Here is a 14,745-nt window from a genome sequence, read left to right as displayed (position 1 = left end):
GTTGTGATCAACTGATCGATTGTGGTGGCCAGCTGGCCGAGTGGCTGCCTCTCTTTGATCCAGCCCAATTGGAGCATGGAGTTGAATGCTACAGCTGGGCTGAAGCAAAGAGGGTGAGCCTCCCAGGCAGCTGCCCCTCTTTGTTAACTTGCTGGCTGGAAGTGGGGGAGAGGGGAAAGAGGCATGTGTGCACGCACATGCATGCGTCCCCATGCGTCTCCTGCTCTGGGAGGTGGCGGGGCCGGGTCTGCTCCACAGCGCCAGGGCTGAGCAGCCGGCATGCGTGGCGTGTCGGGGACTGGGCTACACTGTGTTGTTCCTTGCAGATTGTGTGTGGGGTCAGGAAGCCTCTTCACCAGTGTCCCACTGTGCCCGGCCAGGCTGCATCCAGCCCATGGCAGCCCTGGGCTCTGCCTGCCCCAGAGCTGCTGCCTGCAGGCAAAGGGCTGGGCTGGGCAGAGAAGAGACTGTGCCCTACCTCAGCACTGCTGCCCTGCCAGTGAGTGCGCCGGGAGCATAGGGATGTGGGGACAGGCGGGGGGAAGGAGAATGTGGGATCAGGATGGGAGGGGCCCAGGGATTGCACTGAGGGGCATGGCGTGATGCAGGGCATCAGGCTGGGGGGATCATGGAGCTGAGGGGAGTGAGGCTGGAGCAGAGGGAAGATGTGAGGGAGGATACAATTTTACTTTGCAGAAGCTGCACTTTCCTTTTCTCCCCATTTATTTGCCTCCATCCCCAACTAGCTATTTGGCTGCATTCTCACCCTTTCACCTTTTCTGCACTACTCCTCCAGCACTCCTTCCGTTCCCAATCTCCCTCTCATACCTCCATCCCACACCCTCTCCTGCCACCAAACTCTCTTCCAGACCCTGCACTCCTCACCCTGTCCTGCACCCGACCTCCCGCCCAGATTCTGCATCCCTATCCAACTTGATGGCAGTCCTGTCTCACACATTGAGCCCCACATTTTTGTTTCCACCCCAGAGCCTTAGGGGAGTCCACAAAATCCACTTACTCTGGAACCCCAGAAAAGTAAATCTGGCTTATGGGAAGCCTTGTACCTCCATCCCCCCTGTCCCTTCCCCTCACCCCATGGGGGCTGGAGTGCCAGAAGAGTGAGGTGTCTCAGTTGAGGGCCATATCAGTGAGGGTTGGAGGGGTTTGGAGGTTGTTTTGCTTCTCACTTGTGTGGTCCCCAGCTGATTTTTCTGTGGGTTAGGGGCCCCCAACCCAAAAAAGCTTCCCCACACCTGCCATAAATAAAGGAAACATCAAAACCTTTTGCATGGGACATAATAATTTACTTTATTTAAAATGAAATTTAAAAAACTAACATAAGACAGTTAAAACGCTTAATCTGTTTAATAATTTAAATTAAACCATTCTCCCCAGCTGCAGCTCTAGCAAAATGGCATGGGTGTAATGTAATTAACGTTGAGTTTCCATTAGCAACGGTCAGTCTGTGGAAGGGTTTGGAGAAGACAGGGCCTCAAGAAAGGGGTGGATCTCAGGGAAGGGATGGGGTAGATCCTGGCTTGCCCTGACATTTAAAAAGTGATCTTGGGTATAAAAAGGTTGGAGACCACTGTTCTAACAGTTTAACCCAACACATGGCAGTCAGCCTCACCTTGTTAGAGCACAGTTTAAATTAAACCTTCCTTGACTGATTGTTAAATGATTTTAAGTCCAATGTAGATCTCCAATGACAATGTAGATCTGTAGTCACCAACCAGTAGATCGCGATCTACCAGTAGATCTCAGGGGCTCTAAGAGTAGCTCTTGAGCCCTCTCTGAACTGCGCACCTGCACAGTACATTTACATTAGATTTCCTCATGTAATGTAGGTGGGGCTTCAAGGAAGGGGCGGGGCAGTAGATCTTCGCCTGTTCTGAGACTTAAAAAGTGATCTTGGGTGTAAAAAGGTTGGAGACCACTGATGTAGATTGTCAAGCTACATGTTAACTATACTGGAAATACATAAGCAAAATTACTCAGTTGCATAAGTGTTTGCAGGATTGTATTATTCAAGTAACTATACTTGTAATCTCTCCTAATTAACATTGTATAATATAAAGGCCATCAAATTCTCTTTTTTTAATTATCAAGCTTAATATTTGTGTAGATAATGATTTGGATGTGTTTGTACTGTATTTTTAAAGTTGTGCATACAATGAAATGTATCTGTTTACAACTGAGGGTGTGTCTATACTACAGAGTTTTGTTGGAAAACGAATGTTTTTCTGACACTACTTTCGTTATATCCACATTGCAATTGCGCTCTTCCAAAAGTAAATTGAAAGAACAGAGGGGGGTTTTATGGCATTGGTAATCCTCTTTTTATGAGGAAGAAGCCTTTTTCCAAAAGAGCTCTTTCAGAAAAAGGGGTGTGTGGATGGTGAGGAGGATTCTTTTTTCAAAATAAGAGGTCTCCAGGAAATAATATAGGTGCCCTGGTGGACCCTCCATCCAAATTAATCAGGATTCTGTAGTTCCTGTCTCTTGGCCCCTCTTAAAGCTGCAGGCACCATGGACAAGCCTTGTGGCCGAAAGCTGGCCTGAGAGCAGCATCTCACCACATGGCTCTCCCTGCCACAGGCCTTGCCACTTATGGCCCAGCCTCAAGCCCCCTGCAACTTTCCTGGCCCTCACAGTGAGCAGCCCCAGGGATCCTAGGACCCACCCAGGGGGACCAAGAGGTGGACACCCTCTTGGTCCAGAGCGGAGATCCTGTCCCTCCTTGAGCTGAGTGGCGAGGAGGACACTTTGCAGGATCTCCGCTCTAAGAGGTGCAATGCCAAGATATTTGAGTATATGGCTGAGTCCCTGGTGGAGCATGGACACCCACCCCAGACCTTGGAACAGGTCCAGAGTAAGGTAAAGGAGCTCCGCCAGATATATGTCCAGGCCAGAGAGCACAGCTTGCACTCCGGGGGAGGACCCCACACCTGCCCCTACTTCGACAAGCTGCACCAGATCCTTGGAGGGTGGGGAAACGTCTTCCCCACCAATCGTGATGGACTCCAGCCTGGCTGGAGGTCACTTCAGAGGAGAAGCAGGAGGACCAGGGCCAGCCAGAAGAGGAGGAGACGGAGACAGTGACCCTGTCCCTGGAGCCAGTGCCTGTGAGCCAGGATGTCTCCCAGGCCTCATCAGATGCTGGAGAGGGATCTTCAGGTGAGTGGTCCTAGTTTGTCACACACACAGGGTGGGGGAGACTGGCACACAGGGGACGGGATATGAGTGTCACTCGGGCTGCTCAGACTGGACATAGTGCTGCAGTCGGCACACATGGGACTACGTGCAGTATTAGTGTGCAGCATGCGGATGCAGCAGGCAGCCCCTGAACATGGGTGGGATCCAGCTGCCAAGCTCAGGGGAGGCCACACATGTCCTGCCCCGGGGGGAGGGGAGGCAGTGCCACACATGTCCTGCCATGGGAGGGGCCCTCCCAGCACCTTCCATGACTGGAAGCAGGCTACCCACAAGGACGCAGGCATGACCCCAGACACACTGAGGAGTGTCACACACATCACACTGGAATGCCTGAACGTGTGAGGCACCACCTGCTCCCATGGGCAGCACTGCAAGCTGCAGGTGTGTGAGGGGACACCAGGGAGGGCCAGGCTGCTCCTGACTCATTTGCCACCCATAAGGGGATCCCACTGTGGCCTGACACTTCCCTGGCCTACTAGTCCATGGGCCCGGGAGGGGGGATTGGGAAGCAGGCAGCACAATCCCCTGGGCACCTCGGGGCCCCTGTGTGGGAACACACGGCCTTGTTCCTGGGACATACCCCTCCTCTGCCCTGAGAACTATTGGTCGCTACTCACAGAGGAGGGCACAGCCTCAGGGGCAGTGTCTGCATTGATGACTAACCACTCTCCCTCTGTGTTCTCCACAGCTGGACCAGCTAGAACTAAGGGCCGAACCACATCACCAGAGCCAGCCACCAGAGCCCGGGGGCCCCAAAGGCACGACATGCAGCAGACCCTGGCACAGAAGATCTGCAAGGACTCCCAAGTGGCGAAACCACGCAAGGGACCAGCTCATGCAGCACTTTGATAACGTGTGCCACCATGTCACTCATGATGGCACAACTGCCTGCTGTTGCTGCTCCTGGCTTCCACCCTCTCCTCCCCCTGCTATGCCCATTCCCCCTCTGCCTGCCCCCCAGGTGATGCCCATGTCCCCTCCTTCTGCCCCCCCTGCCATCCCTAACCCCGCTCCAGCCCCCCCTCCTGAGCACTCCACTGTCATCCCCGGACCCACCTGATCCCAACTCCGACGAGGTCCCCGCACCCGAGGTGGCACATCTAGCTGCCCCCCTTTCCCTCCAGGTTTTGAGCCCCCTCCACCCACCTTTTCTTACTGTAAGATAAATACAGACTTCATTTTGTTGGAAACCAAACAGGTGTGTTTATTGAGAGGTCATGGAAGGGGCGAAGGGAGGGGTTGTTGTGCTTCCCCACATCAAGGTGGGGCAACAGGCACCTGAAACACGCCTTGAGGTGGCCAAAGGCACATTCCACCTGGATCCAGGCCTGGTTTAGGGGGGCATTAAACCGGTCCCTGCTGGGGTCCAGGTGGCTGGTATAGGGTTTCATAAGCCACAGCATGAGGGGGTAGGCCACCTCCCTCACAATGAACAGAGGTATCTGCACATTCCCAACTGCAAAGTCATGGAGGATGAAGAATGTGCTCACCTCCAGCTTGCCATAGAGGATCGAGTTTCTAAAGATGCAGGCATCATGTGCCCTGCCCAACCATCTGACAAAAATGTCCGTGAAGCGTCCATGGTGGTCAACCAGGGCCTGCAGCACCATGGAGAAGTAGCCCTTCCTATTAATATACTAGGCCACTTGATGTTCTGGTGCTTGGATCGGGATGTGAGTCCCATCTATGACTCCAGTGCAGTTCTGGAAACACAGGGTGGCAAATGCGGCCACGATTGGGTCCAGGTCTCCCAGGTGGATGACCCTCTGCAGTAGGATCGAGTTGATGGCCCCTACGACCTGCAGAAGGAGACAAAGAAACACACAAAACAGCTGTTAGTTCGAATTAACTTTGTAGTGTAGACGTACCCAGATAGACTAACACTTCTACCCCTCTGAGACTAGTCCTACTAATAATCCCTATTCTGGGTTGCCCTATGGAACTCCCTGGCCTGTGTCTCTGCAAAGCTCCAGCACCAGCACTCGGAAGCAACTGGTGACCTAAAGCTCTGACTGAAGTGGTTCCGGGTAGTCTTTTATGCAAGAGAGCGTCCAATCAGTCTGGATGCTTTCACGCAAAAAAGAAGATCACTTTTTCGATGTGATTTTGTGTGTAGACGTTCTCTTTCAGAAGAAGTTTTCTCGGAAGATCTCTTCCAAAGAAAACTCCTTCTGAAAGAAGCTTGCAGTCTAGATGTAGCCTGAAATATTTATTTCAATTTATGATCATGGCATGAGTTTCCTTAAAAATGTAGAATAAAGAAAAGATGCAAAATAAATCTAGCTGCAACTTTTCAGTTGATTTGAACTTTTAGAATGTTGCTTAAATGTTAAGGATATTCATTTTGATTTGTCAATTTCATTTCAGTTGTTTTTCTTATTTTCATTTTTTAGGACTTCAGTCATAAAGTCACTCTTTTGGAAGATGGCAAAATCAGAACGAGTGATAATAGAACTTACGGGAATCCAGTTCAGTGGGTTAAAGCAGTGTTAGGAAATGATATTTCTGTGAGCTGGAAGTATGTGTGGAATAAGGTAGGCTCACTATCATTTCTAAACAATCTCTTACGAACTACTGTATTCTTTTGTAGAAAAATAACCCATCTCACTCTTACACATGATATTAACTTTGTGATCAGATGATAGGGAATTCCTCTAGTGTGAATGTTCTAAGTCATAAAGTACCAGACATCTAAGAACTCCCTCAAGATCTGCCAGCACTTTTGCAGCATTTGTCCCAGCTCATATGGACATTTGAACAGCTTTGCCCATCTTTTATCACTGGCTGCATCCTTTTAAAATTGCATTTTGTTCCATCAAGACACCAGCTCTCTACAAAGTGGACACTGCAACTTCTCAATACCCTTGGGGTATGTCTACACTAGCTCCCTAATTTGAACTAGGGAGGCTAATGAGGGTGACCGAAATTGCAAATGAAGCATGGGATATTTAAATATTATTCCTCCTGGAATGAGGTTTAACAGCTAATTCGAATTAAGGGCTTTATTTTGAACTCCCGTTTCACTACCGCGGGCAGTTATTCTGGGCTAGTCAATTTCCAAAATGGCAACTGCCTGGGAACATGCTAATGAAGTGCGGGATATTTAAATCCCGCCCTTCATTTGCAATTTTGGTCGCCATCATTAGCCTCCCTAGTTCGAACTAGGGGGCTAGTGTAGACATACTCTTGGATAGCAAATCACTGCATAGCTGCACCCTTATGAATGAGAGGCCAATGTTGCTTGCTTGAGAAGCACTCCCTCTATATGTATGTTGTATCCAGTTTGTATAAATGAAGCTCTGAGCATCATCTAGCCCAGGCCTGGACAAAATACCCTCCCTGGGCCAGATTTGGCCTGCCAAGCTGCCAGAGCTGGCCCACGGATGCAGTCTGGAGTCTCAGGCAGATTCCCTGCCTGCCTTCCACATGTTGCTGAGAGAAGTTGCTGCCATGTTCTGTTTGAACAGCTGCAAGCCTTCATGCACTGCTCCTGCCCCAGCACAATCCCATTGGCCGGGAGGCATAAGGGATCTGTGAAAAAAGGCTTTCTTTCTCAACAGATCCCCCTCTAGACTGCCGCTTTTTGCTGACAAAGTGCTGAGTCTGCAAAACGCGGTGGCCATTTTTGTGCAAATTAGGCACGGGATATTTAAATCCCTGCCTCATTTGCAATGTCGACCTGCCCAATCTGCATCCCTCTGCCGACAGAGGGATGCAATCTAAACATATCCATTCATATTTCAGCTCTATTTGATCTTAAAGATAAGATTTTTTTAATACTTGAGTTTGTGTCTTTTTATTTCTTTACAATAAATAAGGCTTGAAGAGGTTAAAGCATTTTTCCCGCTGATGTTTTAAGCTTATATATATATATATATATATATATATATATATATATATATATATATATATATATATATATATATGAAGTCTATTACTCTCTGTTTTCATTGGGGGGTGACTCAGAACATGTCTATAGTGAGCTCTAACTCCTTTATTACAAGGGGTAATGGAAAAGTTTAATTAAATGGTGTTAATAAAAATATAAAGAGCTTTAAATAATCTTAACTATGCCTTAATCTCTCAGCTGCCGGTCTTTACTCTCTTGACTCTTATGTTATCCTTTGACTAGTTTAACAATTAAAATGTTTGATTTTAAAATGCTAAAAAATTTGGTTCTATTGTAGAACTCCTTTTCTTTCCATCCTCCATTTCTTCTTCCAGTGTTTGCTCATGTCCATTTCAGCTAGGTGTTCGCACGCTGCTTACATGGATTCCAGAGCTTTTTCCCTTAGCAGTTCCCGCCGGGCCAGCCAGCGAGCCCCTTGAAGTGGCACTGGCATATTGACATATATATATATACCCCTGCTGGCCCTCCACCCCCTCAGTTCCTTCTTCCCACCCATGATAGTAGCTGGAGCACTGGACTCCGTAGTTAGTCTGTCCCTTAGTGTTATGCAGTTCTTAGTTTAGATTAGTTTAGTAGTGTAAATAGTTTAAAGTTGACTGTTCTTATCAGGGGAGTTTTCCCTGTCTTATCTCTCTCCTCCTGCTGAGGGGCTGCATGGTTTTAAATAGTGTGTAAAGTTCTCTTAATCTATGCCCTGTGGCGATCCGCATGACTCCTGTCTGAAGTGCCTAGGAGAGGGCCATCACACAGACAGCTGTCAAATTTGCAAGAACTTTAAGCCGAGAACGAAGCGGGAGCACAATTTCCACCTGAAGCTCATTTTGATTGAGTCCACCCTTCAACCAGCAGCTCTGGAAGCGGCATCAGGTGTACGCAGCGAGCCGACTTCCCTTATAGAGCCTTCCTTGGCTCCAAAACACATAGCACCAGAGAAGCCTTCATCATCAAGGCAGCGGTCACAGTCTCCGGTGCTATCCAGGAAGAGGCAGCACAGGGGAAGATCCCCTACACAGCACAGCCTCAGTGTAGGCCACATAGATGGGCATGCGGCCGAGTCAGTGCATCAGGCAGCTCCCATACCACATCAGCACTGGTTGACCTCGATGCGCAGGGAGAGTCCAACACTGGACACGTTGATTGAAGAGGTCCAGTAGCTGTCAACTCCAGAGGCCTATGATGCGGCATGTGAGCTCATAGAGCTCACTTCATCCCCAGGACCAGTCACTATTACTGATGACAAACAGTGGCCTTCTCTGCCACCACCGGAACCAGCCATGCTGCCAGCACAGCCGAGAGCTCCTGTACACACACCACCCCCACAGCCTATGCCAGTCCCCATACTGGCACCGCAGCAACCCTCCATATTGGTGATTGGATCAGTGTCACCAATACCACCGGCCCCTTCAGATACCAGGGCACCAATTGCATCAGCACCACCTCTCATGGCACTGCACGCTCTGATACTGAATATGAGACCACCCTACACTTCAGTGCTGCTGGTGCAGAGCCACCCGATGCCACCACCAGCACTGCCAATTACATTACTGGCACTGACCCATAGATGGAAACCAGCAGTGATGGGCTTAGATAGGTCATCTCATAGCTTTCCGGTACCATCACAGCACCGCCTTGTTCAACCTCGGACTATTCCTCTGAGTCAGATGCAGACTTGGATGTCTGCTCAACATCACCTGTTATGAGTTTGCAGGGCGAGAGGCACCCCTGCAAGCTCATAACAGGTGCAGGCCTCGTCCATGGCGTTCATCGCTCAAGTGCCCATTCTCGAGATCTACAGGCTAGGGATGATGCAGCCTTTTGTAGGGCTGTGTTGCAGTCCACTACAGATTAGGCTTCTGACCCCACCTCCTGTGGTACTGCTAGGGAGTCACCTAACTGGAATGGACATGAGCAAGCACTCATGAAGAAGAAAAAACAGTTACTTATCTCATAACTGTTGTTCTTCTTCAAGTGATGTCCCCATGGGTGCTCCACTGTAGGTGCTGGGCTTGCTCCAGCACTGCAGAATGGAGATTTTTCCAGTAGCAGTACTCGGCTGGACTGCGCATGCACGGTATTGTCTCGCAGCGTTCGCGCTCTTTTGTGTGAGTGAACAGTCCGGTCCTCACCAGCTCCTCTCAATCACCTCAGGATGCAGACAGAGGAAACTGGTCTCCTCAACTTCCCTCCTTATTGAGAGATTGTTCTTGTTAAAAGTTACTATTCTTCCTGGTTTTACTTCTTCATATCATTCCTCCTAATTTAAAAAAATAATAATACCCTGAAGTTTTTCCTCTCCCGTTCCTATGTCCGTTTTTCCTAGGATCCCCTACAAGTAGTTTTACATAGTTATATATATAGGATAGAGATAGTTTCTGGTTCAACCAAAAAATAAATAAATCTTTTCCACTTAAAGATTGGAAATGTCGTCCTCGCCCGGCTTTAAGAAGTGCGACACTTGCCACGAGGCAGTGCCCACCTCTGACGGGCATTCCTCATGTATCCACTGCCTCGGGGAAGCTCATGTCCCACAGAAGTGCCTACACTACACAAAATTGACCACAAGGGCCCGACGGGACAGTGAAATGAGGCTGCAGATGATTTTGTTTGATAAAGCCCTCTAGCTGATGCGCTCGGAGTCAGCCTCAGCAGATAAGCACCCAAAATGTAGGACTTCGTCTCCTACTGCTGTTTCACCCAAAAGATTGTGGGCATCACCGGCCAGGTCTTTACCAGCCACTTTGCTCGGCAGAGTTAGCAGAGGAAATAAGCCCGGTACTTCAGGCACTGCGAAGCCGCGTCTAAAGACCTCTGCAGCACGAAAAGCCAAAAAAACAGCAGAAGCGGCACCGACAGCGGCACCAAGGGTTGCCTCGGCACTGCCCGCTACTAAACCTTTGGTACCGAAGGACTCCTCCATGCTGAGGTCATCATCGGCACCAGTGGCGGCGACTTTGGCACTGGCGGCCACCTCTGTTTCAGAGCAGGGATCAGCACCGAGATCTACGGCACCGGCACCAGTGGTGCTGACTCCGCATACAAGCAGCACCGAACCACATCTCTCAGCACTGAGTACTCCTCCACACCGGAGTCGTTCCCGATCACCAGTATTTTCACTGGCTCCGTCGCCTTCCCCATCGGCACCACGCTTCCCGAGATCTTACAGCACAGGGCGCCGCCAATCACCATACTCTCCATACCACAGGCTGCCCTCCCCATTTTTAGCAGCCTACAAGGACCACCGTCAATCCCATCATCGACACTTCTCTGGCTTCCTCTAGAGCATTGTACATCCGCACCCACTCTCCCCGTTCTCCTCACACATGCCATTGGGAGCACGGCCAACTTACTTATTCTGACAGGTGCTCACCACTTGACAGACTTTACCACCGTGATGACCGTTACCACCATTATTCACCCAATAGATACTCGTACCACTATAGGTCCAGATTTCATGGAAGGTCATACTGTGACTGTACATCTCCCAGACACTCCCCAACTCCAGCTCCTCCCACCCCAATGGGACAACCTGCATCTCCACAACAACTTCCATCAGAGCCAGATGATACCCACCTTTCCATCACCGAGAAGCATCCACCGGAAGCGTCCCCTACTGACCTTTCTTATTCTCCAGACGAAGCCATCATCCCTGGAGATGTTTCCCCGCTGGACGACCTTTGGCAGTTCCAAGAGCTCTTCAAGTGGGTGGCGGTAAGCCAGGAGATATCGTTGGCTGAAATAAAGGACAAGCAACATCGTCTTCTCAAAAATCTCCAGCCCCAACATAGATCGAGGATAGCTATACCCCTGGATGATGCAATATTGGAGATTGCAGAAGAAATCTGGCAAACTCTGGCCTCCGTACTGCCGAGCAGCAAGAAAGCTGACAGGAAGTATTTTGTACCTTCTAAAGACATGAATTCCTCTTTACCCATCCTCAGCCCAACTCCTTAGTGGTGGATGCGGTCCATCAAAGGTCAAAAATGCCACAATACAAACATGCCTCTTCAGACAAAGACACAAAAAGACTTGATTTATTGGGTAGAAAAGTTTATGCATCTGCAACGCTCACACTCAGAATAGCCAATTACACCGCACATCTCTCCAATCACATTTCACAAAGCTGACACCACTGCTGGACCATCTACCAGAGTCCAAAAGGTCCATATTAAAATCAGTTGTGCAGGAGAGCTACATGTCGGCGAGGACAGTGCTCCAGATAGCAATGCAGGTGACGGATATAGCAGCCCGGTCCATGGCTATGGCAGTAGTCATGAGGTGAGCATCCTACCTCCAGGTGGCGGGGGTCTCAAAAGACCTACAAAATAAAGTCAAAGACTTACCATTTGATAGAGACAAATTATTCGCCGAAAAGACAGACAGCGTGTTACATTTGTCCAAAGACTCACACACCAACCTTTCGGACATTGGGTATGTATACCCCACCATACAGGAGATGTTGTTATACTCCTTACCAATGGCGTTGCGATTACCCATATGTCAGGCAGCAGTGGCAGCAACAACAATGGACCTTCAATCAGCAACGTTCGCGCCAAAGACCCCAGAGGCGTTGAAACCTGGGCAACCGTACACAGACCCCACTGAACAACAAACAGCAGGTTTGATGTCTTGGTTGGGGGTACGCAGACAGTCTCCTACAACAGCAGCAGTCATCACTCTCACCTCTTCCACCAATGCCTAAGGCTGTTTTACCACCAATGGGCCACAATCACCGCAGACAAGTGGGTGTTGGAAATAGTTCAATCTGGATATTCCATACCCCTCCTCATTATTCCCCCCATTACTCCCGCCCCTATCCAAGGCTGGCTTTAGGAAGTGCGGGGCCCAGTTCAAACGGTTTTGGCGGGGCCCCCCACCCAGGATTTTTTGTTGAGCAAAAAGAAAACCACCCACACAAACCACAACCACACACAAATATCACATCAGAAGTAGATCTGATCAAAATGTATACCAATGTAGTTGAACATTTAAAAAAATACCATCCTTTATTATGCAAAATTTTACACAAAATTAAATCAGTTGCCTTAAGTGTAGGTCAAATATTTTCAATTGCAAACTATCCAATTTTTTCAATAAAGTTTAATTTTTAAAAAGTTACCAGGGAGCGTTGCAGTTTTCTGTTACAATGATTTACTTTTTAAATAGCAAAAATTCAGTCTTTGTTAAGAAAGTGTTAGTTCTGTGGTCAAATTCCAGTCCTTGATTTCACTAGGTAATATGGTACCTCACCACACCATTGCCTCCTTTGCACTGCCCTTCAACACATTGCCTGCATGTTGAGTCTAAGGTCAGTCTACACAAGATTTTATCAATGATTTTTGCTCAAGCGATCACTGAGACAAGACAAGGACTCTCACTTGATTCTAGTCAGCTCTTCCTTTAAACACTGGGGCTGCATCTAGACTGTCATGATTTTCTGCAAATGCTTTTAACGGAAAAGTTTTCCGTTAAAAGTATTTGCAGAAAAGAGCGTCTAGATTGGCACAGACACTTTTCTGCAAAAGCACTTTTTGTGGATAAGCGTCCGTGCCAATCTAGACGTGCTTTTGCGCAAAAAAAGCCCCGATCGCCATTTTCGCGATCAGGGTTTTTTTGTGCAAAACAAATCTGAGCTGTCTACACTGGCCCTTTTGTGCAAAAGCTTTTGCGCAAAATGACTTTTGCCTGAATGGGAGCAGCATAGTATTTCCGCAAGAAGCACTGATTTCAGACAGTAGGAAGTCAGTGTTCTTGCAGAAATTCAAGCGGCCAGTGTAGACAGCTGGCAAGTTTTTCCGCAAAAGCAGCTGCTTTTGCGGAAAAACTTGCCAGTCTAGACACAGCCTGGATGTAAAGGGTCAGATATAACTGAGGATTCCCAAATAGACTCTACGCCACCAGAAATAAAACCTGTTTCCATCTTCTGTGACTTTCAGTTATATGTGACAATTGATTAACAGATGGCAGTAGATAGCTCATTCAGACCACTGGCTGATAATAGTTAGTCACCCTGACCAGTCATTAACCAGAGTCATGGACTCACCCTACTCTCCATTGTCTCTATGATTCTCTGATGACCTGTGACAAAAAAGGAGGGCGGAAAGGGAAACTGAAGGGAGAGACCTCTCTAAATTCACCAATCAAAGAGCAGTATTGCCAACCCAAAAATCACAAGGAACGCCTACACAAAGTTATGAGACTGGTCTACAAATCATAAGATTTTTTTAAAAATAAAACGTGGGATTTTTATTGGCCTTTTGTTTGCGTATTTAGGGTTCATGTTTTAAAGCTTTCTTCCTTAGCTGTAAGGCCCAGAAGTATAGAGAACGTTTTTTAAATGGAAGCTGAGATTCCTACATAATCAATTGACTCCAGGTCTTTAGAAAAACACCAAGGCTGTGTCTACATTGGCCCCTATTCTGTAATAGGGATGCTAATGTAGCACTTTGGAATAGGCAAATCCGCGGGGGATTTAAATATCTCCCGCGGCATTTGCATTAACATGGCTACCGCTTTTTTCCGGCTGGTAGATTTCAAAGTAGGAATAAGAGATCCTCCGGAAAAGAGCTTATTTTCTGGAGGATCGCGTCCAGACTGGCGCTTTTCTCCAGCTTATCTACCAGCCGGAAAAAAGCAGCAGCCATGTTAATGCAAATGCCGCGGGGGATATTTAAATCCCCCGCGGATTTGCCTATTCCAAAGTGCTACATTAGCATCCCTATTACGGAATAGGGGCCAATGTAGACACAGCCCAAATGTTTTGAGACTCATGGTAAAACAGTGGAGGAATTCTTGTGACCCCATACTTTGCCCACAGTATAAATAAAAAAAACAACCACACACACACACACACACACACACACACACACACACACTATCTTCTCCACTACACATCCTGATAGATACTGCAAATGAGGAACTGAATTCAAATGAGGAAATGAGCTCCTGATATGAACAGGTATCATCCTAGTTTTTCATATTTGAGATGGGTTACCAGGAATCTTGATCCATGCATTTATTGGATTGTGAAAGAGAAAGGAGGGGAATTAGTGTAGATAAATGTTCAAATAATAATACAAAAAAGCCTGAAGGAATTAGGACAGGGCTCCTACATCTCACATTCAGAACTGACTAGGTCACTTATGACCAGATTTTCAAAGGTGTGTAAAGTTCAGATAGCTATCTTTGAAGATCCGAGTTGGCAACTGTCTCTTTAGGAGCTTAATTACCTTTGACAATCTGAGCTTAGATTTCCAAGTCCAGTTTTCAAAAATGACTTTAGTCACTCAAGTGCTTTTGAAAATTTTAACTGGGGGCCTAAAGAGACAAAAATAGACAAAAGGCAGGAGATATGGTATTCCTTTTAAAAATGTGTGACATCTATTTTTAACTAAATTTTATATTATTTTTCTCCCAGGGGCAACTGACCCCTCCGGCCCCCTCACTACGCCACACCCCCCACCTTCCTGCAGATCTATCATCTTATGCATGTGCAAGGTCTGTGAGAGCCGTCCCATGACTCTGCAGTTAGTGTCTGCCGGCTTCTGGGTGGTGTCTCAATGCTGCCACATTCACCTCCAAAGAGGGGGCTTCCCAAAGCAGGCCCTTGCTGCAGACCCCCA

The 14,745-nt window shown here is 48.0% G+C and overlaps 1 protein-coding gene across 1 annotated transcript in view; it reads left to right on the top strand.

Moving 5' to 3' along the window:
• Positions 1-14,745, top strand: part of ANKRD31 (ankyrin repeat domain 31) — a 147,033-nt gene that overhangs the window by 112,507 nt on the left and 19,781 nt on the right. The window contains exon 24 of the mRNA XM_089779540.1: positions 5,610-5,750. Coding sequence (XP_089635666.1) covers positions 5,610-5,750 — 141 coding nt within the window. The remainder of the gene's footprint in view (positions 1-5,609; positions 5,751-14,745) is intronic.

This window comes from Pelodiscus sinensis, chromosome 6, assembly GCF_052426305.1.
Source record: "Pelodiscus sinensis isolate ZL-2025 chromosome 6, ASM5242630v1, whole genome shotgun sequence".
NCBI classification, from domain to species: Eukaryota; Metazoa; Chordata; order Testudines; family Trionychidae; genus Pelodiscus; species Pelodiscus sinensis.
The sequence above is the reverse complement of the archived record's forward strand: the minus strand, read 5'-3'. Positions and strand labels throughout refer to the sequence as shown.